This window comes from Salvelinus fontinalis, chromosome 2 (assembly GCF_029448725.1).
Source record: "Salvelinus fontinalis isolate EN_2023a chromosome 2, ASM2944872v1, whole genome shotgun sequence".
In the NCBI taxonomy this organism is placed as follows: domain Eukaryota; kingdom Metazoa; phylum Chordata; class Actinopteri; order Salmoniformes; family Salmonidae; genus Salvelinus; species Salvelinus fontinalis.
Window position 1 is genome coordinate 29,206,788 of NC_074666.1, and position 22,414 is coordinate 29,229,201.

General features: G+C 40.6%; 1 protein-coding gene across 1 annotated transcript; it reads left to right on the forward strand.

Annotated features, from left to right (window-relative positions):
- Positions 1-1,271: 1,271 nt before the first annotated feature.
- smarca1 (SWI/SNF related, matrix associated, actin dependent regulator of chromatin, subfamily a, member 1) lies at positions 1,272-15,413 on the forward strand. The gene is made up of 24 exons (XM_055870032.1): positions 1,272-1,451; positions 2,279-2,347; positions 2,700-2,866; positions 3,065-3,165; positions 3,652-3,752; positions 4,471-4,650; positions 4,777-4,932; positions 5,066-5,197; positions 5,755-5,823; positions 6,474-6,583; positions 6,718-6,944; positions 7,460-7,581; positions 8,027-8,179; positions 8,388-8,520; positions 8,943-9,088; positions 9,175-9,303; positions 9,607-9,717; positions 9,987-10,100; positions 10,672-10,794; positions 10,958-11,090; positions 11,259-11,377; positions 11,872-12,084; positions 14,377-14,487; positions 14,769-15,413. The coding sequence occupies exons 1-24, from the start codon at positions 1,395-1,397 to the stop codon at positions 14,835-14,837; spliced, it is 3,045 nt and encodes a 1,014-aa protein (XP_055726007.1). The 5' UTR covers positions 1,272-1,394; the 3' UTR covers positions 14,838-15,413.
- Positions 15,414-22,414: the final 7,001 nt, after the last annotated feature.

The window sequence follows — 22,414 nt, forward strand, 5'->3', positions numbered from 1 at the left end:
GAGAGAGAGAGGAAAAGAAAGAGAGAGGGGAAGAGAGAGGAAGGGAGAAAGGGGGTGGTGTCTGTATGCTTGAGTCTGTAGATGTGTGTGGGTCTGACATAGTGAGTGAGAGAGAGAGAGAGAGAGATAGAGAGAGAGAGAGAGAGCAAGAGCAAGAGAGAGCAAGAGAGATCAAGATAGAGAGAGAGAGGAACATGCATGTGAATTTGTAAATGTATGTGCACCTCATTAAAACCTAGAGCCAGCTGTCACATAAACCATCCCAATGTTCTCTGTCTTAGTCAGAATAACGGTATGCACCAAAAGAGCAACCTTGTGCAAGTTAAATACACTAATAGAGAAAACACATAACACACTTTGGGGATGCATTTAAATTCTACAAAAACCTATATATAGTGGCTTTGAAACCTAAAACGCTTTGTACAGTAGGCTAGTTGTAGGGGGAAATTAAGAAACTGAGCATAAATGTATTGATTAAAGTTAATTTAGCAGAGATATCTTGCTATAATTTAGAATCCCCCACCAAAAAGGTTCTGTTGGTCTAAGGCCATGTGATTTATGGCTCAAGAATATTGTTTTGAAAATATATAAATGAAACGTCTAGCTTGTCTAGCTACGGCTGGTGAACGAGACAGTTTTAAATGCTTGTCCCTGATCGCCATCTTGTGGTAGATATGCAGCAGGCCTCCTTTCAACAAATGAAATACACCCCTTGATTTGGAAGAATATGGTTTATAAACTGTAATGAGGTTTTACAATAACAACCCAAGAAAGAAAGAAAAGCAGGTCCTTTTACTTAATTGTTTATGTTTTTGTTACCATAGGATTGCTTACTTATAAACAAATAAATGTTTTGTCATACCCGTCAGCATTCAGGGCTCGAACCACCAAGTTTATACATTACATTATAAACTGGGTGGTTCGAGCCCTGAATGCAGATTGGCTGACAGCCGTGGTATATCAGACCTTGTACTAAGGGTATGACTAAACATGTATTTTTACTGCTCTAATTACGTTGATAACGAGATTATAATGGCAATAAGTCACCTCTGGGGTTTGTGGTATATGGCCAATGTACCATGGCTAAGGGCTGTATCAAGGCACTCTGGGTTGCATCGTGCTTAAAGAACAGCCCTTAGCCGTGGTATATTGGCCATATACCCCCCTCATGCCTTATTGCTGAAATGAAACAGGGCAACCAATATTATTTCGAACGTTCTCGTGGCGTACATGGTGTTATCGCGGTATTTCAATGCTATATACTCGCGAGATATTATGAAGGGGGCGTATGCTCACAATGTACAGTCTATCTAATGACTTAGCAAGCCTTTTTGCCATGTATAACTTACACAGTCTGGTCTAAAATAACTCATGATAAAAACCGAGTCCACAGAATGTCAGATGAAGAGATTCCTTCAACTTCCAGAGAGCCTGTACCCGAAGAAGAAGAGGTGAGTATTTAAAAGCAGACATCTTCTTTTCCAGAAATATGAGATACACTGTACTGTTAGGTTGCTAGAAGTTTGCAGTTTTGTTCAATTGGGGGGGAACATGGCGGGAAGGAGGCTTGCACATCTGCATAGCTCTCTTACAGATGTTAGCTAGCTACCAGGTCAGACGCTGGGCTGGCCAGCAAACATAACAATGGGTTTCGTCGTGCAATTCATAGACATTTAGTCAATATTCCCGTAGACTTCTATAAATGCTGCCAATTTGTAACCAGTGTGACAAGCTTCGTAGTCCCAGACCGAGCCTCTGACTGTACAGTAGTAGCTTGTTGTGTGTCTCACTCAGCCCAGGCAGCACAACACACGCAGCACGAGCAGCCTCAAGCAAATCAGCTGTCAATTTCAACACTGGCTGTTGTGCTTTGGGGACTGTCGAGGTGGCTATAGCTAGCTAAAGTAGCTATGTAATATGTTTTATGAAGAGTAGCCTAACATTGAAGGTGAAGCTAAATGCTTGAACTTCAGAAGGCGTAACTTTTTGCACATTTTATAATACATTTTGAGCACTCAATATGTGAACGTGCACAAAATTGATTGCACAAGCGTCACATGAAGCCAACTTGCAACCAAAGCCATAATCATTCAATATGTAGAATAATGTTGCATTAATTCAGAGGAAATTATATACAATACACAACAAATTCCCTTAATAAGGATCACTGAAATAGCCAAATGAAATTGTTTTAAATTGCACATTACATTGAATGTTACCAAATCATAAATATGTACAGTACGTTGAGAATGTAATAAAGTAATCTACTGTGTTTCAGCTGAAGCCACCTCTGAAGGCTGTGCCCAAGGCGGAGGGAGAGTTGGATCCAGAGTATGAGGAGAAAAGGGTGAGACGAATTGCTTTCTCACAAACATTCTCTATAGATATCTAAATACGATTAATTTGAGATTTTAAGATGCATTTGCAAGACATATTACTCTAGGGATTATCATGTCACACAGAGTAGTGACATCTTGGTTGAATTCTGTGCCAGATATTTGATATGTTTATTTTTCATCATTTATTTTCCTCCAACTTTTGCAATGGGCTCCCCACTGTGGTAAATGTTTGGAATTGCAGTGTATAGAGAAAGTGAATGGCAAAATGACAGTTCAGCATAACATTGATCTCATATCCTTACTAATAAAACATAACCTGTTGGTTTAACTTTTTATTTTCTCCCTGTCTTTTAATCATAGAAAACAGATAGAGCGAACCGGTTTGAGTTTCTGCTCAAGCAAACAGAACTCTTTGCCCACTTCATCCAGCCTGCATCTCAGAAGTCTCCTACTTCACCCCTGAAAGTGAAACCTGGACGACCTCGCGTTAAACAGGATGAGAAACAAAATCTCCTCTCTGTTGGAGAGTATGTGACTGCTGACTTGTTTTAAGAGTACTGACATTATTTGTATGTTTTTGAATCGACAGGTCTGTTATTTTAAATAAACAAGCTATTTTGGGCAATAAACCATGAATAATAAACAATACAATCTGTTTACCATTGTACCAATACCAGATATCATTATTTTTACAAACTATTTGTCTGCCATTTGTGTTTTTACAGTAACCGCCACCGACGCACGGAACAAGAAGAAGATGAGGAGTTGTTATCTGAGAGCAGGAAGGCAGCTAACGTCTTGGTTCGCTTTGAAGAGTCCCCATCCTGTATGATGTTTTCATATAGCTTTAAATGCTCATTTGAATGCTCTCTGTGTAAATGAACAGTAGCAGGTGTAACTCAGTGTTGTATTCTATCAGGTGTATACCTTTAATCGTAATTAGCTCCCATTTGAGAATAGCTGACGATTGATACGAATATCATTTCCTTTTTTTTCATTAACTTTTTACCGCAGTGGGCTAAATCAAGGTCTTACAGAGTGATTCTTGGTAGTCTTAAACAAATCTTCTGTGATACAAAAATATACACCTCACACACATTGAAGGTTATGGGTACCATGTCAGATATAGAGTTGAAATGTATTCCATTTTGAATTTGCATCCCAATATTACACTTTATATACATCACAGAAGACTGAAATATAACAAAACTGTTTGACATAGAAACACCAGATCTTCATTGTATTTTTAGAGGGCGCTTTTGGTCATTGACTGCAGGAAAGGGCTACTGACATAACCTATTTTATTTTCCAGATGTGAAAAATGGAGAGCTGAGAGATTATCAAGTCAGAGGTCTCAACTGGATGATCTCCCTTTATGAAAATGGCATTAATGGAATTCTGGCTGACGAAATGGTAACGACTGTACCGTAAACATGTAATTAACAATAGTTTATGTTTAAGTGCCAGAGCCTTATATTGAGATAAATATGTATATTATATCTATATCCAAATGTAAGTAAGTGCCACTAGTTGTGAGTCAAGCTGTGTATGACAGGTTGTTTATTTAAGCAATAAGGCCCGAGGAGGTGTGATATTTGGCCAATATACTACGACTAAGGGAGATGCAACGCTGAGTGCTGGATACTGCCCTTAGCTGTGGTATATTGACCATATATCACAAACCCCTGAGGTGCCTTATTGCTATTTTAAACTGGTTACCAATGTAATTAGAAGAGTAAAAATAAATGTTTTGTCATACCTGTGATATATGGTCTGATATACCTCAGCTGTCAGCCAATCAGCATTCAGCGCTCGAACCACCCACTTTTTAATTAAGCAATAACGCACGATGGGGTGTGGCATATGGCCAATATACCATGGCTAAGGGCTGTTCTTAAGCACGACGCAACGAGGAGTGCCTGGATACAACCCTTAGCCGTGGTATATTGGCCAAATACCACTAATCCCTGAGGTGCCTTCTTGCTATTATAAACTGGTTACCAACGTATTTAGAGCAGTAAAAATAAATGTTTTGTCATACCCGTGGTATACGATCTGATATAACACGGCTGTCAGCCAATCAGCATTCAGGGCTCGAACGACCTACTTTATAATTGTGTGTTGACAACAGGGCTTGGGGAAGACCCTCCAAACCATTGCGTTGCTGGGATACCTGAAGCACTACAGGAACATTCCAGGCCCCCACATGGTTCTGGTTCCCAAATCAACGCTACACAACTGGATGAATGAGTTCAAACGCTGGGTACCAACCCTGAAGGCTGTCTGTCTTATTGGGGACAAGGATGCAAGAGTATGTCCTGTTTTTTCTCTTGATTGACACTGATTGAAAATGTGCCCTTTTATAAAGCATTATCAAGTGGGTAGCTAACCAAGACCACAGATGACTCCTTTGACAAACGTTCTCCTTATTGGCCAGGCGGCGTTCATCCGCGATGTCATGATGCCAGGGGAATGGGATGTTTGTGTCACATCCTATGAGATGGTCATCAGAGAAAAATCGGTCTTCAAGAAGTTCAACTGGAGATACCTTGTCATCGACGAAGCTCACAGGATAAAAAATGAGAAGTCCAAGGTATGAACTCGAATTAAAATTATTGTGGTCTGAACCAAGCTTTTCTTTCTACTTTTCAATTATTTAAACCCTGGCAAATATATATTTTTTGAATGATATTTATGTAATCTTAACATCTATCCGGTGTTGTCAGCTCTCAGAGATTGTCCGTGAGTTCAAAACCACCAACCGTCTCCTCCTGACTGGAACACCTCTGCAGAACAATCTCCATGAGCTGTGGTCACTCCTCAACTTCCTGCTACCTGATGTCTTCAACTCTGCCAATGTGAGTGTTACCTCTGTCTGTTCTCTCCATTTATTTCTCTAGTAGTGATATTCCTCTCCTTTAGATGAATGTGACTGGAATACTAAATGGAGGAAGAAAATAAAATCATATCGCTCCAGGCAAAATGAACTGCATTATTTTGTTGTTTTGTATCAAAGGACCCTCCAGCAGTAACTTAATGTTTTTTGTTGTTCTATTTTATACCACCTAGTTTCAATGAGCATCAGTCAATCACGGAAGTCCTCAGCCCCACCTGACATGCTTCTTGTCTTTCCATGATGTGTCAGAGAGGGAAAGGTAGCCCCGAGCACAGGCCTCCCCCTCAGGCACTGCTCTGTTCTGTTGTCAGTTCCTCCAAGTTTGTCTGGGATCCCTCACCCCCACAAGCTGTAGCTTATCATATGTATCCTGTCCTTTCTCTAACACATTCCCCTCTGCAAATGAAGCCAAAGCAGAATCATCTTTACTCTCTTTTTTCCCGCAAAATTATTTTTTGCACTTTCATGGAAAATCTTTACTCGTTGAAAACAAAAGGAAAATGTTCCTTATATTCTCAGGACTTTGATTCTTGGTTTGACACCAACAACTGTCTGGGGGACCAGAAGCTGGTGGAGCGTCTGCATGCGGTAAGCTGTGTCTCACATTTCCATTACTCTCAGAGATTACTGCAGAATTCTCCTTATCTATTATTCTGATGCGTTAATAGATGGATACATTTTTTTATTTAGTTAGAAAAGCATTTGCCTTGTTAATGTGCTGTTTGTTATAGAGCCCGACCGATTATATCGGTTCACTGATATTATCATCCGATATTGGCCTTTTAAACGCTATATTGCTATCTGCTGATAATTTCACTGATAACCGATATTCAATAAATAGGATGAAGAAAGGGAATGTCATGCTGATCTGAACACTTCTCATGATGTCATTATTGTCACAATGTAAGACATCAAAATTTGAAGCATATTTCTTGGCCAATTGCTCTTTTGGATGGCAATTTATGAGAAATCAGTGTGGGGAAATGACATTTTTCTGCTGTAAAACAGTATATCGGCAGATAAATCGGTATCGGTAAGTTTTAACCCCCAAATTTTTTTTATCGATATTGGACCCAAATAAACATATATGTCAGGCTCTTGTAGGTGCTTAGGCCTTTCCTTCTTGTGTAATAGGCTGTTTGTTAAGGTGCTGATTTTTTTTCCTTCTTGTGTATAACGTGCTGTTTGTTCAGGTGCTGAGGCCTTTCCTTCTTGTGTATAACGTGCTGTTTGTTCAGGTGCTGAGGCCTTTCCTTCTGCGTCGGATAAAAGCTGAAGTGGAGAAAAACCTGCCTCCCAAAAAAGAGGTGAAGATTTACCTCGGACTAAGTAAGATGCAGCGAGAATGGTATGTTTTTGGTTCAAATACTTTGTTCTTCCCAGTGTTGCCCATAGCTTGTGTTGGTTCAACATTTCTACTAATTAAATTCTTTCCAAAATAATTTCTAATTAAAAAATGTTTTGTTGTTCTATTTTTGTTAGGTACACACGAATTCTGATGAAAGACATTGACATCCTCAATTCTTCTGGAAAAACGGACAAGATGCGTCTGTTGAATATCTTGATGCAACTGCGGAAGTGTTGCAACCACCCATACCTGTTTGACGGGGCCGAGCCCGGGCCCCCCTACACTACCGACAGTCACTTGGTCACCAACAGTGGCAAGATGGTGGCCCTGGATAAACTGCTGCCCAAAGTCCAGGAACAAGGTGATATACCCATCATTCAATGATTTTACTGTAGTTTATCCCATTGAAAAAGAAGGGGGTTTAAACAAAGAATACGTTCTTCATGTATATTTGATGTGTTTATCTCAAAGAGCTTTGATCTGCTTTTGTCACTGTACATTTGCAGTTGTAACAGACTATGCAATAGGTTGTCTATGCAATATCTGATATATGGAAGTACATAATGGTCTTTAAAAGGCAAGGACAACCTCAGAGGACGCAGGCTCAAAAGATTGCGTACTGTTGAAGGATATCAGGATTCACATGTAGAATTTATCATTTTCTTGCAAAGTTTTCTTGATGAGAAAAGTTCATTTGACTCTCAAATCAGCCATGCTCATTTAGAATGACATGAATCAAACCTTTCTGCCATGCAAGAAACCCTATGAATAATTTTCTCTCTTTGGAGATTGCATTTGAGCTATGTGACCTGATAGTGTATGTATGCTGTTTTGCTCTCTAATGGAATGACTATGTTTTGTCTCATTGGTTGCCAGGGTCTAGAGTCCTCATCTTCAGCCAGATGACCAGGGTCCTTGACATCCTTGAGGACTACTGCATGTGGAGAGGTTATGACTACTGCCGTCTAGATGGAAACACTCCACACAAAGCCAGACAGGTACGAAGCATTGACCACAACACAGGCACCCATGGAAACCATAAGGAGCTATAGTGGAACAGTTCAATCAAATCAACCATGGACTTTAGTTTAAGCCACTACTTTGTCTACCGTGCTCGTACTGACCCTGCTTGTAAAATGTAAAAATGTTTGCTCTAATGTGTAAAGTGTCTTTGCTTCAACTACATAAAAACAACTGATATTTTAGACATTGTCTGCCTAATGTTTTATGGCACAGGTGTCAAACTCATTCCACGGAGGGCCGAGTGTCTGAAGGTTTTTGCTCCTCCCTTGTACTTGATTGATTAAATACGGTCTCTAATTAGTAAGGAACTCCCCTCACCTGGTTGTCTAGGTCTTAATTATTTGGAAAAAATTAAACCTGCAGACACTAGGCCCACCGTGGAATGAGTTTGACACCCCTGCTTTATGGCCGTGTTTCTAGGACGCCATAGAGGCCTACAATGCTGAAAACAGCAGCAAGTTCATTTTCATGTTGAGCACCAGAGCTGGAGGTCTGGGCATTAACCTGGCAACTGCAGACGTCGTCATCCTGTATGACTCTGACTGGAACCCTCAAGTGGACCTGCAAGCAATGGTGAGAAACATTTAATTTGTGGCTTCCTTGGAAACGTTCATCTATATATTAAGTGTTTGGAAAAGTAAGTATTAGTCATTTAGTGTGAAATTCTATGTCATGCATACAAAAATACTAGTAATGTTAATTTATAACACTGGCTCGTATTTCAAAGAAATAAACACCTAATCAACTGAGGCAATCGGTGTGTTTGTTTTTTCCTCTCTAGGACAGGGCTCATAGGATTGGTCAGAAGAAACCAGTGCGTGTGTTCCGCCTCATCACTGATAATACAGTCGAAGAGAGGATTGTAGAAAGAGCTGAGATGAAGTTGAGGCTAGACTCCATAGTTATACAACAAGGTATTCGGCATGTTTTTGATTCCAACTTCATGGTTTGTCATTACATGTTAAGCAATGGTCTTTGGGACAGGTAAGACAGACAGACCTTGGTTAGGCTTGGGACAAAATGATACCAAATGCATGCATGTATGCAGATCACACAAGCTTGGTGGCATCTTAACTGGGGAGGACGGGCTTGTGGTAATGCCTGGAGCGGAATGAGTGAAATGGTATCAAATACATCAAACACATGGTTTCCATTTGCTCCATTCCAGCCATTATTATGAATCGTCCTCCCCTCGGTAGCCTCCTGTGATACAGATACTACTATCAGTTTACAGAAGGATCCAGACCCTGATACATGAATGTAAGAGGCTGCTGCAGGGTACATGCAGTCCCACACCCCAACTACTTCTCACATCTTTCAACTTTCAACTTTCCAGGGAGGCTGATGGAGCAGTCCAACAAGCTGGGGAAAGATGAGATGCTGCAGATGATCAGGCATGGGGCCACTCATGTCTTCGCCTCCAAAGACAATGAGCTCACAGACGAAGACATCAACACTATCTTAGAGAGGGGGGCAAAGAAGGTGAGTGAGGGAACAGCACATAGTGTTTGGTTGACAGACTGGCTGTTTGGTTCTCTGTGCTGACATGTCCTTTTGACCTGTCCTAGACGGCTGAGATGAACGAGCGCATGGAGTCTCTGGGAGAGAGCTCCCTCAGAAACTTCACGGTGGACACAGGAGGAGCAGAGACCAGCCTCTACAACTTTGAAGGGGAGGACTACAGAGAGAAGCAAAAGGTATCACATTACTACATGCTTTGTCATGACTCATGACCTGTTAATAGCATCAAAGAGACGCTTGAGATAATACTGTACTTAGATTAGCTTGTTCCCTTGTGTCTCAGGTTTAATTTCATCTCAGTTATTGAACTTTGTGAATACTGTGTGTTAGAGGTAGAGATGACGTACAGAGTATGCTATTCATAGATGCTTATGACATAAACTTTATGAAACCACCATAACCATGAAATGAGGTGTGCATCATATACCGTATACTGACTTGATTCCCCTTGTGAGTCATGGCCTGGCCTTGTTTTGTAGCTGAGTATGATGGAATGGATCGAACCTCCTAAAAGAGAGAGGAAAGCCAACTATGCGGTGGATGCCTACTTCAGAGAAGCCCTGCGTGTCAGTGAACCTCGAGCCCCCAAGGTAACGCCCACTCACAGATTAAGCACACAGAAACTTCAAGGGCTGCCGCCTTGCTTTGTATCCCTGCTTATAAACAACATGCTTATTCAAGGGCTGCCCCCTTTTTCATGGGTGAGTTGCTAGTCAGTAGTCAATCCTTCGTCTTGTTTCCCCATTATTCCAAATTCCAAATAATGATGGCCAGTCAGGTCAGAAAGATGTCCATGGAAGTGGTGTAAATGTTAATCTTGCTCACCAGAACATGATTAATAATGATGAATGTATTTCAGGCCCCACGTCCCCCCAAACAGCCCAACATCCAGGACTTCCAGTTCTTTCCTCCTCGCCTGTTTGAGCTGCTGGAGATGGAGATCCTTTATTACAGGAAGACTATAGGCTACAAGGTAAGAGAGCTGTAGTTAAGTTCATTGTCTGATAGATAAAGAAAGTGGGCCCATGTTGTCCTATGTACAGTAGCTTTAAGCTTGGCTGTTTATGGTAATGTATTTTTGTTTCCACGTCTTGCTGGTTCTATTTTACTGAAACGATTTACAAGGTTCAATATTTAAAAACAACATTTTGAAATCTGTTGGTTTGGGCTTTCACAGAGCCAACATGTTACTCATGGGAGTGGTGGATAGAGTCCATAGAAGTGTGTCTCAACTCTGACATTTGTGAGCAGCATCCCAAGTACTTTGCTGTGCTGAGGCACTCACTGCCAGGGCAGGCTGCTGAACTGAGACAGATTGGAGCTTGTGCTCCTCCATGGTGCCAGAACCACAGAACACACACACACATTCCCCCTATGCCACCTGATCCCAGGGTACATCTGTTCAGTTAGTCTGGTTCCCCAACAGGCCTGTCTATCGCTTTACCCAGGCTTAGCAGTCTCTTGCCTCGTAGCGAGAGACGGATCCGTTCAGTGTTATGTCTCATTGGCGCTGTGTGTCTGTTCTCTCCCCTGTACCGCTGCAGGTCCCCAGGAGCCCTGACATTCCCAACGCTGCCCAGGTGCAGAAGGAGGAGCAGAGGAAGATCGACGAGGCGGGGCCCCTCAGTCCCGAGGAGACTGAGGAGAAGGAGAAACTACTCACACAGGTACTGCAGGGCGCTAGGCGAGATACAACTTTCTAGATTCCTGCATGAATTATTTTAGTAAGTAAGATCCCTATTTGTTTGTCACAAAAAGTGCCATGTTATTGGACATTCTAAAGCTTGTATCTAAGCAAGTGCTGTGTTTGTGGTGATTGTTGTTTCACAGGGGTTCACAAGTTGGAACAAGCGAGATTTCAATCAGTTCATTAAAGCCAATGAGAAATACGGCCGTGATGACATCGACAACATTGCTCGGGAAGTCGAGGGGAAAAACCCTGAGGAAGTCATTGAATATTCTGGTAAGATACCGGTCCTCATCAGAATCATCCTCATATTTATTCCATTATAATTGTGTTTCCTATAGACACGTTCTTGTATCTATTTTAAATAACCATGGTTATTACAGCTTATAACTTTTTTATGCGCCACACTAGTCCTTTCATACATGTTCTTGTTTTATTTTCAAGCCATTTTCTTGGAGCGATGCAATGAACTCCAGGATATTGAAAAAATCATGGCTCAGATCGAGCGTGGCGAGGCCCGTATCCAGAGGAGGATCAGCATTAAGAAGGCGCTGGATGCAAAGGTCAACTACTGTACTTTTTACTTCTATTGGGCACAAAATCATCTGAAACTAACCAAAACAACCAGCCAATGCATCCACAATTTGTAGAGTCACAAGCTTGATGTAGTCATTGCGTACTATGAATATGGGAACAAATACTAAACTTTTACTACTTTAATACACATGTAAGTGAATTTGTCCCAATACTTTTACTCCCCTAAAATGGGGGGACTATGTACAAAAAGTGCTGTAATTTGGATGGAAATACCCTCAAATTAAAGCTGACAGTCTGCACTCCATAGTCATTGTTTGATTTGAAATCCAAACTTTTGAAGTATAGAGCCAAAAAATGCTTCACTGCCCCAATAATTACGGAGGGCACTGTATTTTCCATGGTAGATACTCTGGAAATTACACATTTAAATTTGCTACTATGAACCTTTATTTGAGTATGCTCCAAGATTACTTACTATTTTCAAATGGACTAAATGGAAATGTTGTTTTGATCGTTTCAGATTGCGAGATACAAGGCCCCATTCCACCAGTTGAGGATTCAGTATGGCACCAATAAAGGAAAGAACTACACGGAGGAGGAGGACAGGTTCCTGATCTGTATGCTCCACAAGATGGGCTTTGACAAGGAGAATGTTTATGAAGAACTCCGACAGTGTGTCCGGAATGCTCCCCAGTTCAGATTCGACTGGTTCATCAAGTCCCGAACTGCCATGGTACAATATGTCTTGAACCGTTTGACTATCTATGTTACAGAAGTCTTGGGTGAGCAAACATGGGGGACACTTACAGTATTTAAGATGACCCCTTGGGCTGCCTCTGGGATAGTTCATGAACCCAGTTACAGTGTCTTAAGCCCTGTTTATACATAGTGCTAACGTGCACATTTTGTCCTGATCATCATTATACCAGCTTTTAAAATCATTTGACATGTAGACTTATGGCATCTATTTTTTTATTTTATTTATATTATTTCAAATAGTATGTCAAATCATTTGTATACATGGAGGAACCCGCTAATCTGGTCACAATGCGGATACAGTGGACGGATAAGAGACACATTTTAGTACAATGTGTCGACGCGACAAACCTTGATCAGATAGTGATTGGATCATATTGATCAGATCAGGAAACGTACATGTTAGTGCAAGGTGTAAATGAGGCTTTGGTGTACTACTTCGCTTTCTCTGGACCCATCATAAAAACTTGTTTTATTACTTTTATTATAGACTTTGCAGTGAGTTCAGAGACAATCTTGTTTGCTTTCCTCTCACATTATCTATAGTAGGTATGGCTGAATATAGAATTGTATTTGTTTCAATGTGGCCCTCCTTTACAAGTTGAGATGGATGGAAATTCATGGGAGGAAAGACTATTGTTCAGGTTCACGCATACATAGACACTTCCTTGCAAACAATAATGAGTCATTAGGACGTCCCCAGGACATCACGAAATGGTCAGCTGAAGTCATCAGGACGTTGTGTCATGGTCTCCTGGAGGTTTTTGTCTAGTTCCTGGTTTTTCCCGGGGACGTTGCCTGATTGTTGCAAAGAACCCCCCCCCCAAAAAAAATGTATATAAATAATTACACCACTTGTAACTGTTGCCAAGCCCTTCACCTGATTGGTGAACCACTGATACAGTCTCAGCTCTTTGTCTTTTAGCAATGCTAGGGACACCCACACATAAACAGTGCTTTTAACATAGTGTTTTCAACTTACATATTTGACATGCATGATTACGTTATGTATATTCATACAATTATTATTATTTAACATGTCCTCACCTGGGCTTTGAACTGACAACCTCTTGGTTCACAGCATTCTACTCTTCCTGCTACGCCATGTCTGTATCAATGACTGGTTTCACCTGTAGGCTTTTTCCTACACTTCGACTTCAAAGTAAATCTCAGCTCTGTTAAAAATACACTGAAGAAAAACGATTATATTTATCATAGGGATTCAGGAGTCACATAAAAACAGAATAATATAACATCAGACTACTGTATACTGAAAACCCCAACTCAAATCACTGAAATAAGTCAGTGAAATCAATGAGAGAATAGTCAGATTAACTGATAAGTCTCCTGCTAAATGCAGAGATGTATTATAGGTAATGAATGTGTAGAGGACTTCTGAAATTCTACAGACTGCGGAGCAGCAGAAAGATCAGCATACCCCAAATCCAGAGTTTGAGAGTTCAAATCCCAGATGGGGTCATATTGAAAAGTTACTAGTGATCATGTCAAATGTAATCCTATTCTTGTTGATTGAAGATTTTTTTTACACTATTTTAGCTGAACAGCGTCCCACTTACCTTAAAACCCCCATACCATCATCACGTAACAAAAACCTCCAGAAGGCCTGGACACAACGTCCCACGAATGTTCAGGGAACCTTAAGAGGACGATGACACAACATCCCAAGAATGTCCTAAAAATTTTCTCGGGGACATCCCCGGGACAAACCAGAACTAGGCAAAACCTCCAGGGAACCGTGACACAATGTCCCAAGAACATTCAGGTGACCTTTAGGAGACCATAACACAATGTCCCAAGAACTTCTTAAAAATATCCCTGGGTCAAACCGGGAACTATAGTATGGTCCCCCAGAGCATGGTCCCTTGGGACCATCACGTAATGTTCTTAGAATGTGCTCGGAACGTCAGTGGGATAACGTCATGCCGAAACCCTTAAGGGACCTAATGTGAACATCGCCAAATGTCCTCAGTACGTCCCCTGTTTGCTGGGTTCCCTCTCTGGGGTTATTGGGAACATCGCCAAATGTCCTCAGGACGTCCCCTGTTTGCTGGGTTACCTCTCTGGGGTTATTTGTCATTACTTTGTGTTTTTGACAAAGTGGTATGTTACATGAACTGTTTTGGTTATTAAAATGTCAATATTATGAACAAAGGCTGTAATAACAGACTGGCTAACCGAGAGGAACATCAGCCATCCATTGTACTATCGTTTTGTTTTCTCTACAAACAGTTTCCTCTTCTTCCCCCAGGAACTTCAGCGACGCTGTAACACTCTCATCTCCCTCATCGAAAAAGAAAATATGGAGATTGAGGAAAAGGAACGTGCTGAAAAGAAGAAAAGGACCACAAAAAGCCAGATGGTAATTGATCTTACCGTTTCAAAACAATCATATACAGATTTTAAGGTACAAAATGGGTTTAACCAAAAACACACAACCAGTGGTTTTGTTTTTGGGGTAAACATTTTGTGGGAAGAAAATGGCGTATTGGCTAACCATCTTGAGGATTCCAAACCATGTTACCATAACAAATGTGTCAATACTCATGTGTTAGAATATTAATATTTCAGTGATTACATACATTGTAACATTTACAAGTAGACATGTCATTGATTTGATTCTAATGTCATTTGTATTCTAAGGCTCACAAAAGGAAGGCAGATGTGTCATCAGAAGCCACAGGACGTAAAGAGAAGAAAGCCAGAGCCTGAAGACGTCATTGAACTAATGTAGCTCCCATCAGGCCCAATCCTAACTTGAAAGATAAGTCATTCGATAATTTGATTTATGCACACACATCTCAAATTAGGATTTGGCCCATCATGAACAAACAGCATTAATCAGCCACACACAAAAAATACAATCACAACATTCAATAGCTGTAGTAATTTCTGTGGAAGTGAGTGGTTTCTCATTTTTAAGACATTTTGTATTGCTGTTTTTGCAAGTGTTTGATGCACTTTTAAACTCAACGTGCTATATACGTATGTACGGATTTGTTTTGATTGTTGTCTCATGTTTTGTGTAATTGGTGGTGAAATAACGATGGCTGTTGTTTAAGCTATGTGTTTGACACATTGTTATTATGCTTCATTAAGTGGTTCCCCTTATGCACTTTATATAACCTATTGCTTTGCACATATCCTAAGCTCTTTTTATACTGAGTTTAATTTCATCTGTCCTTTTAAGCTGTGTTGGTATTTGAACAAAAAGTGGTTATTGTATTTCGCTTTCCTGTTGTATTTTCTTATGTGCGAGTTCACTTATTAAACAAAATCCAACCTTAATTATATAGTAGTTGACATTTTTTGCAAGTAACTATTTTGATATGTCTCACAAAATCCTCCTACATTATATTATAATCACTAAACTAATGTAAAGGACACTGTGAACCCAACAGTAGCAGATAGTATTACAAAGGGACCATAACACGTTGGATCCCCATTTTTGTAGGCATAAAATGTGTGTAGTTCCCCTTTTAACAAGTTCTAGAGCAATAATAATCTTCACTGAGCAATGAGGTTGAATTTAAGCTGCTCATGTGTTATTGGGAGGAACTGCCTCCATGGCCCAATTCTTAATGAGGATGAAGTTACACTGTATGTCCACATGGGGGCATTTTAACGCTGTCCTAGAATAATAGGTGGTGTTGAAGCAGGGAACTAAACTAGTCTGAGAATAAGCTATATTCATCGTGTCATTTAAATAACCTGTTAAGAAACCCCTTATATTGCAAACCACCCTGCAGTCATGTTGATCTTCGCCTTGAACCAACTCAACTCATTTTTTTATTTGTATTATTGTTTTCAAAAAGCACACACATACCGTTAATCCAATTGAAATAGAATTGCTGCTTCAGAGAGTGTAAACTCTGAGACTGCGTTAACATGATCTGATGGAGACTGCGATATTAGCCCCTGCATTTTAACTAACAAACTTATAAACAACTGTAGGAAAACTGAATGTGAATCTCAGTAGCTTGCATAAGGTGTATTCTGCCAGAGCTTCAAAAAGTATTTTTTGGAGCTACATATAGTCTAGTTATAATTAACACATGATCACTCAGGTGTGATAAATGTTAACAATGTTACTTCCTTCCTAATGCATGGATTATCTAATTATCAGTTAATAGTGATGTTCTCATTTGTCGTTTCAAAAATGTATTTATTTAAATCCTGCACTAATTAGGAGCTTTAGTTTGTCACTTATTGTAGTTGTTATACACAATTTAAATTGTGACTGGTGACAACAGTAAGCCTATTTTAGCAGACTAAACTACATACGATGCATTAATGCTGAATAAGAATATTGTAGTTGTGTGTCTTATGTTTGGGTGCATTGTCAATCAATACAATATTACACTGTGGGCTACTGCATCATCTGAAAGAAAGACAACCATTGTGTGATATACTGACAATGTGTCAAATAGTCATTTCTTTGTGCTGATGCGTCTGATTCCCTTAGTTAAAGAGTGAGAGTCATTCTGTTGTCCTAGAGAATAGCCCAAGGTGAACTGTTGTCTTATAAATGCTCGGTGAGAAGAAGGAAGCCATGATGCATGACAGCCCTCATAAAACTGTCCCAAATTGTAGAGCCAGTCTATCTATAATTAAGAAATAATAAGGCCCTCTGAGATTGCCATCAGAAACAAAGGAGGAAAAACTTTAAAAGAAAGGAAAGCAAAAACAAACTCGAATTTCCTGGCTCTTTCACTGTGTTTCCCAGGTGAGACTAGGCTGATGAAACACAACTCAAGACAAGTTAGAAAGGTGATGTTTTCAAGTTGACTTAGTTCTTGTCCCTGTAGATTTATACTCCGAGATAATTCTCAGTCACAAAGAGAATTTGTGTGTTGACAATGATATTGTTGACCGTGAGTTTGTAATTGACTTCTCCAAAGATAGTATTCATCTACATTTTTCGCAATAGGTGTATCAAAGTGTGAACTTTCATCTGAAATTACACATTTCATACCAATTTAGAACTATTAAAAAGAAAAATAGATTGTGTGAAATGGCCAAATTTGAATTGGAGTTGCCTTGTGGTAGTTTTGGAACGATTAACATTATGGGTGAAGAGATAACATCTTTCATTTTACCTGGACCGATTGTCAATATTCATACAAAATAGACAGATATATGTTTATTGATCGTTTGAGCCACAACACTGATGTGAAAAATCCATATGTTTGCAGAAAATGCTTAACTCAATTTTCTCCATTTATGTATATGTTGGCCAGTCAAAATGGCATCAGCTCTGTCTGTGAGGAGAACACAATGTTGCCCCTCAGACTCTATTTGGCCAACTAAACACCCTGTGAACATGATAATAGCTTCTGTTCTCGCTGTTGGGCCCAGTAATAGAGGGGCCGAAAATGACTTGGCCTGTCTCCAAGTAATTTTCCATCACCTGATGGCTGCCAGTCAGGTTATGAGAGATGACACCCTTTACAGCGCTAACTGCTGTCTGGTGAGAGAGCAATGTTCTACATATGGCAAGATTACTTTATTCTGTTTTACAACCCAATTAGCAATGCTAATGATAGGTGTTTCATGAATTGTCTTCCAGTGTTTTCTGCAGAAACTTTTCAGGACTAAAGTGACCTACTTGAACCAAATCACCTCACCAATCACTAAATGAACAACAGGATTGAAATCATTACCATTCCCACCCAGTTTTGATAAATATTGTTTATATTTGTATTTATACACCTCATTAGGTTGCTCTAAGAAGAGCTTTATGCTGTCCACACAATCGGTATGACCTCCCAGTCTAATATCACTTCAGCATATCGCTTTGATGCATGATAGATGCCAAAGCCCTGGGTAGTGGTTGACAGATTTACAGATTTACATTCACACATGACCCTATCACAATGCCCCAAAGCGACAGGCTGTTTATTCCTTGTAGGGATACTATCTACACTATCCAAGGTGCTAGTTGTGGAAGGAACAGTAGGATGTATGGGATGTGCAGTGCTAACAAGGGTTGAACAATTCTGGGAAGGTTCAATATATTGCCTGGTTTTCCAGAAATCCTGGTTGTAGGATTACGGATTTCCTGCTTATTCCCTCCTGATTCCAACCGGGATTTCTTGAAAAAAAACAGGGAATTTATTAAAAGTTCCCGAAATTTTGCAACCCTAAATTCTGACTTGATTTCCAAGTTGTTAAATATGTTTTTTTAACAGTATGTTGTTTCTATGTATATCACTTTGCCTATCATATAATTCATATAGTTGCATAACAGACGACATCAACATGACAGCCAGACATCTGAGCGACATACAGAACAATGAAATAGAGAGTCTCTTTGAAGCCTGTAATTAATTCAGTTTACCATTCCTCCTACTCTTTTAACACTTGACATCCAGTCCTAATATCCCGTGGCCTTCTCTGCTGCTGGCTTGTCTCCCAGTGCCTTGCCACTATGCCTTAGTATAACTGTTAGTTCTGTCAGAACTGCCTGCTGCTGCCTTTCTATTGTATTGTTTAGCCAATGCCAAGAACTTTTTCATCATCTCCATCTGCTTTCCCACCCACCCATGCACCGTTCTTCCATACCCTCCTGCATCTTGTGATTAATTTCTTCTCCGAATTGAAATACCACATACATCCCGTGGTACAGCCATACTATCTTTTATCTAGCACAGCAAGTCTAACAGTACACCTGTTGACCAGCTCCCAAAATACTTCAATAAGCCCTCCCCCTGTTCTCCTGTGTGCAGGCACATCTGGCCACCGCTGCTGATTGGAAATTGATCTGGCTTTATGAGAGCTGTCAATGTTTCACCTCTCGTACACTGTTAAAAAGTCAGACATGCTCTGCTGGACCTCCATTTTTTAGATGGGCACAGGGACATGGCGAACAACTGGGTCACCTGTCACTTTATTTAAAAGAGAGAGCCCTGCATCCAATCTCACAACAGATGTGTTCTGATCTGAGGAAAGGACTACTGTATTAAAGAGCAGCAGCGGAGCTCTGATTTTCTCCAACACCTGTAGAGGTGCTTGAATTAACCTCTGTATTCAGTCACACAGTGATTCCACTTCCTGGGGCAGGACATGGCCTAGATTACTCATTACAATCTAAATTACTCCCAGTCCAAGAGCCAGTATGGCATTCCCACTTTTTCTGCCTGTTAAATGAGCTGGAAATCCAATCTCGCAATGTATTTTTGAGGTGGGAGGAAGAATGTATCATAACTCACTGTTCATTTCCTCAGATTTATTCTACAAGAGACCGACAGAGACAGTGTCAGACAGAAATTAAATGTATATCAAAATACGGTAGAAAGAAAATTATTTTTGATTTTAAGTCTTATGTATATATACAAACCCATGGGCAGTAATTTCTAAGTATCTTATGAATATTGTTTTTTCAGGTGAAATGTTATTTTTTGTAACATTTATCTTTACTACGATGACAGAATAATTAAAACATAAGTCAACATATTGAGGTTTCTAAACACCTAATGTATTCCTATTCCTAACTTCCAATTTATTGTGGACATACATTGTAGTAGCCTAGATCTTGTAGAAATACCAAAATGTAACATGTAGGCTACCGCTCACACAGAGAAAATCTGCTGTGACCATCAATGGGTGAGGTCATAGGGGACAGAACAGATAAATCCATTGCAGAATACATTTAGATGAAGAGACCTGAAGAGACCTGCCTGGTCAATGGCCACAGATCGACCCAGACCTACAGTAAGTGGTCACTGGTGACTTTGAAACAGTATTTGCACTGTTTGCTTGTAATTATCAGTATTTTGAAGTACAGGATTCAAAATGTTTATTTATGGCCTCTGACGTGGTTTATCTCAGAGTAGGTGTTGAATACATACTGGGTGAGTGTGCAACTTTCCTCCTCTCTTAATTAAAGTGGTTGATCTGCTCATGTTCCAAAAACCCTGGGGAGGTATAGTCATTCTTTTGTAGTCCCACTTTAATATCATGCACGTTCCCAGAAATGGATTCCAATTTGATATTCATGTGAAAACGCTTTATATAGAATTGTATTTTCAGACCCTATAATGTTGTTCTAATGTAGCCTAATAGAAGGAGTATGATCATGTTTTATCAAAATGTCACTTTTGATTTTAGTTTTCCGATTCTCTTTGTGAATGGTCATTGGCAGATCAAACCCACATCATTGTCTAGCTGTCTTGGTTCTAACAGAAATGTCTAGACTAGAGCTTGAAATTGTTCAGTGGTGCTATTCATAAGATTTCAAATAAATATAAATCTTTTTCTCATTTGTATTTTATTTAATCTACTTGGACACACCATTAATATTTTTGTTTTAAATGTGACATCCATAATAATCATTGTCATATAAATCAAGATTTGTATGTGGGCTGGTTTCTCTCTGTCAGTCTAGTGTATGCCACATTGGATTTGACAGCAGTAAGTATTCTGGCATGCACTGCTGCAAATTTTGTTTCTTAGCAACAGGCCTCCAAATAATACTGTACAAGAGTGACTTGTGATGGCTAGTTTCAGGCAAAGTGATTGAAATAATATTTAAATAGAAAATGCTTAGGGATGACATTACTAAACTTTCTTATAGAAAAATACTAGAATGTTGTTTCACTAAAACAATCTCACAGTTTAAACTCAAAAAGACGAGTTACACGTCTGACTTAAAATGTTCAGTATCAACTAACGTTTACTTCTTGATCTAGTTCATTGACAAACCATGTAGCCCTTTCCTGCAGTCAATAACCAAAATCGTCCTCTTTGGCTTAATGGGTGGAATGTTATTAATATTTTTCATAATTTCACAACGCATACATAATTATTTTGTTTTTACTCAGAAAATCCTGTGTTTCTATGTCAAACGGTTTTGTTATATTTCAGTCATCTGTGAAACCCTGCGCCCGTGTATCGACTACCGGGGCTTTAATGACATCACGGTTAAGAACCGTTACCCGCTACCACTCATCGCCTTGGCTTTCGAGCTTCTCCAGGAGGCTACTATCTTCTCGAAGTTGGTACTTCGGAACGCCTACCATCTGGTGCAGATACGGGAAGGAGACGAGAGAAAGACAACTACCACTCATCGCCTCGGCTTTCGAGCCTCTCCAGGGGGCTACTATCTTCTCAAAGTTTGACCTTTGGAACGCCTACCATCTGGTGCGGATACGGGATGGAGAGGAGTGGAAGACAGTCTTTAACACGGCTAGCGGGCACTACAAATACCTGGTGATGCCATTCAGACTGACCAATGCTCCTGCAGTGTTCCAGGCCCTAGTTAACGATGTTCTCCGTGACATGTTGAACCGGTTCGTGTTTGTCTACCGCGATGACATCCTCGTCTTTTCCCGCTTAGCTCAAGTACATGTCCTCCACGTCCGACAGGTCCTCCAGCGTCTCCTGGAGAACCAGATTTTTATTAAAGCTGATGCGAATTCCATCGCTCCACCATCTCCTTCCTAGGAGACATCATTGCTGCAGGAAATATGCAGATAGATCCTGGCAAAGTGAGAGCGGTGGTGGATTGGCCTCAACCCACATCCAGAGTGCAGCTGCAATGCTTCCTGGGGTTTGCTAACTTCTACCGCCGTTTCATCCGGTGTTGTAGCATCCAGGCTTCCCCTCTTTCAGCACTCACCTCTCCCAAGGTCCCGTTCACGTGGTATCCAGCTGCTGACTGGGCGTTCTTGTACCTCAAGCATCGGCTCATTACAGCTCCCATCTGAATCCATCCGGATCCATCCCGTCAATTCGTTGTGGTGGTTGACGCCTCAGACGTCGGAGTGGGGGCTGTCCTGTCCCAGCGTTCTCCCCACCACCAAAAGCAGCATCCCTGCGCTTTCCTTTCCCATCGTCTTAACACCACTGGGAGGAATTATGACTTGGGAAATCGAGAACTACTCACGGTGAAGATGGCGTTGAAGGAGTGGAGGCACTGGTTAGAGGGAGCGGAACATCCGTTCATAGTGTGGACTGATCACAAGAACCTGGAATATCTCTGCACCACCAAGCGCCTCAACTCTATGCAAGCTCGATGGGCCCTGCTATTCACTCGTTTTAACTTTACCATCTCCGACCACTCGGGGTCCAAGAATGTGAAGCCTGATGTGCTCTCACGCCTCTATAGCACCGCTGCTACACCATCGGACCCTGAGACCATCCTCCCTACCTCTTGTCTAGCGGCTGCACTCATCTGGGGTATAGAGAACCATGTCCGTGAGGCGAAGCATTCCCTGGGGGCGCCCGGCTAACCAGATGTTTGTCCCGGACTCTGCCCATTCCCCGGTCCTGGAATGGGCTAATTCTTT

What these genes read in the sequence shown, in the direction of transcription:
- smarca1 (XM_055870032.1), top strand. Translation starts at nt 1,395, where the DNA reads ATGTCAGATGAAGAGATTCCTTCAACTTCCAGAGAGCCTGTACCCGAA. An exon ending in TTGGGGACAAGGATGCAAGA is followed by an intron (nt 4,651 to 4,776) that starts GTATGTCCTGTT and finishes CTTATTGGCCAG; the next exon opens with GCGGCGTTCATCCGCGATGT. An exon ending in TAAAAAATGAGAAGTCCAAG is followed by an intron (nt 4,933 to 5,065) that starts GTATGAACTCGA and finishes CGGTGTTGTCAG; the next exon opens with CTCTCAGAGATTGTCCGTGA.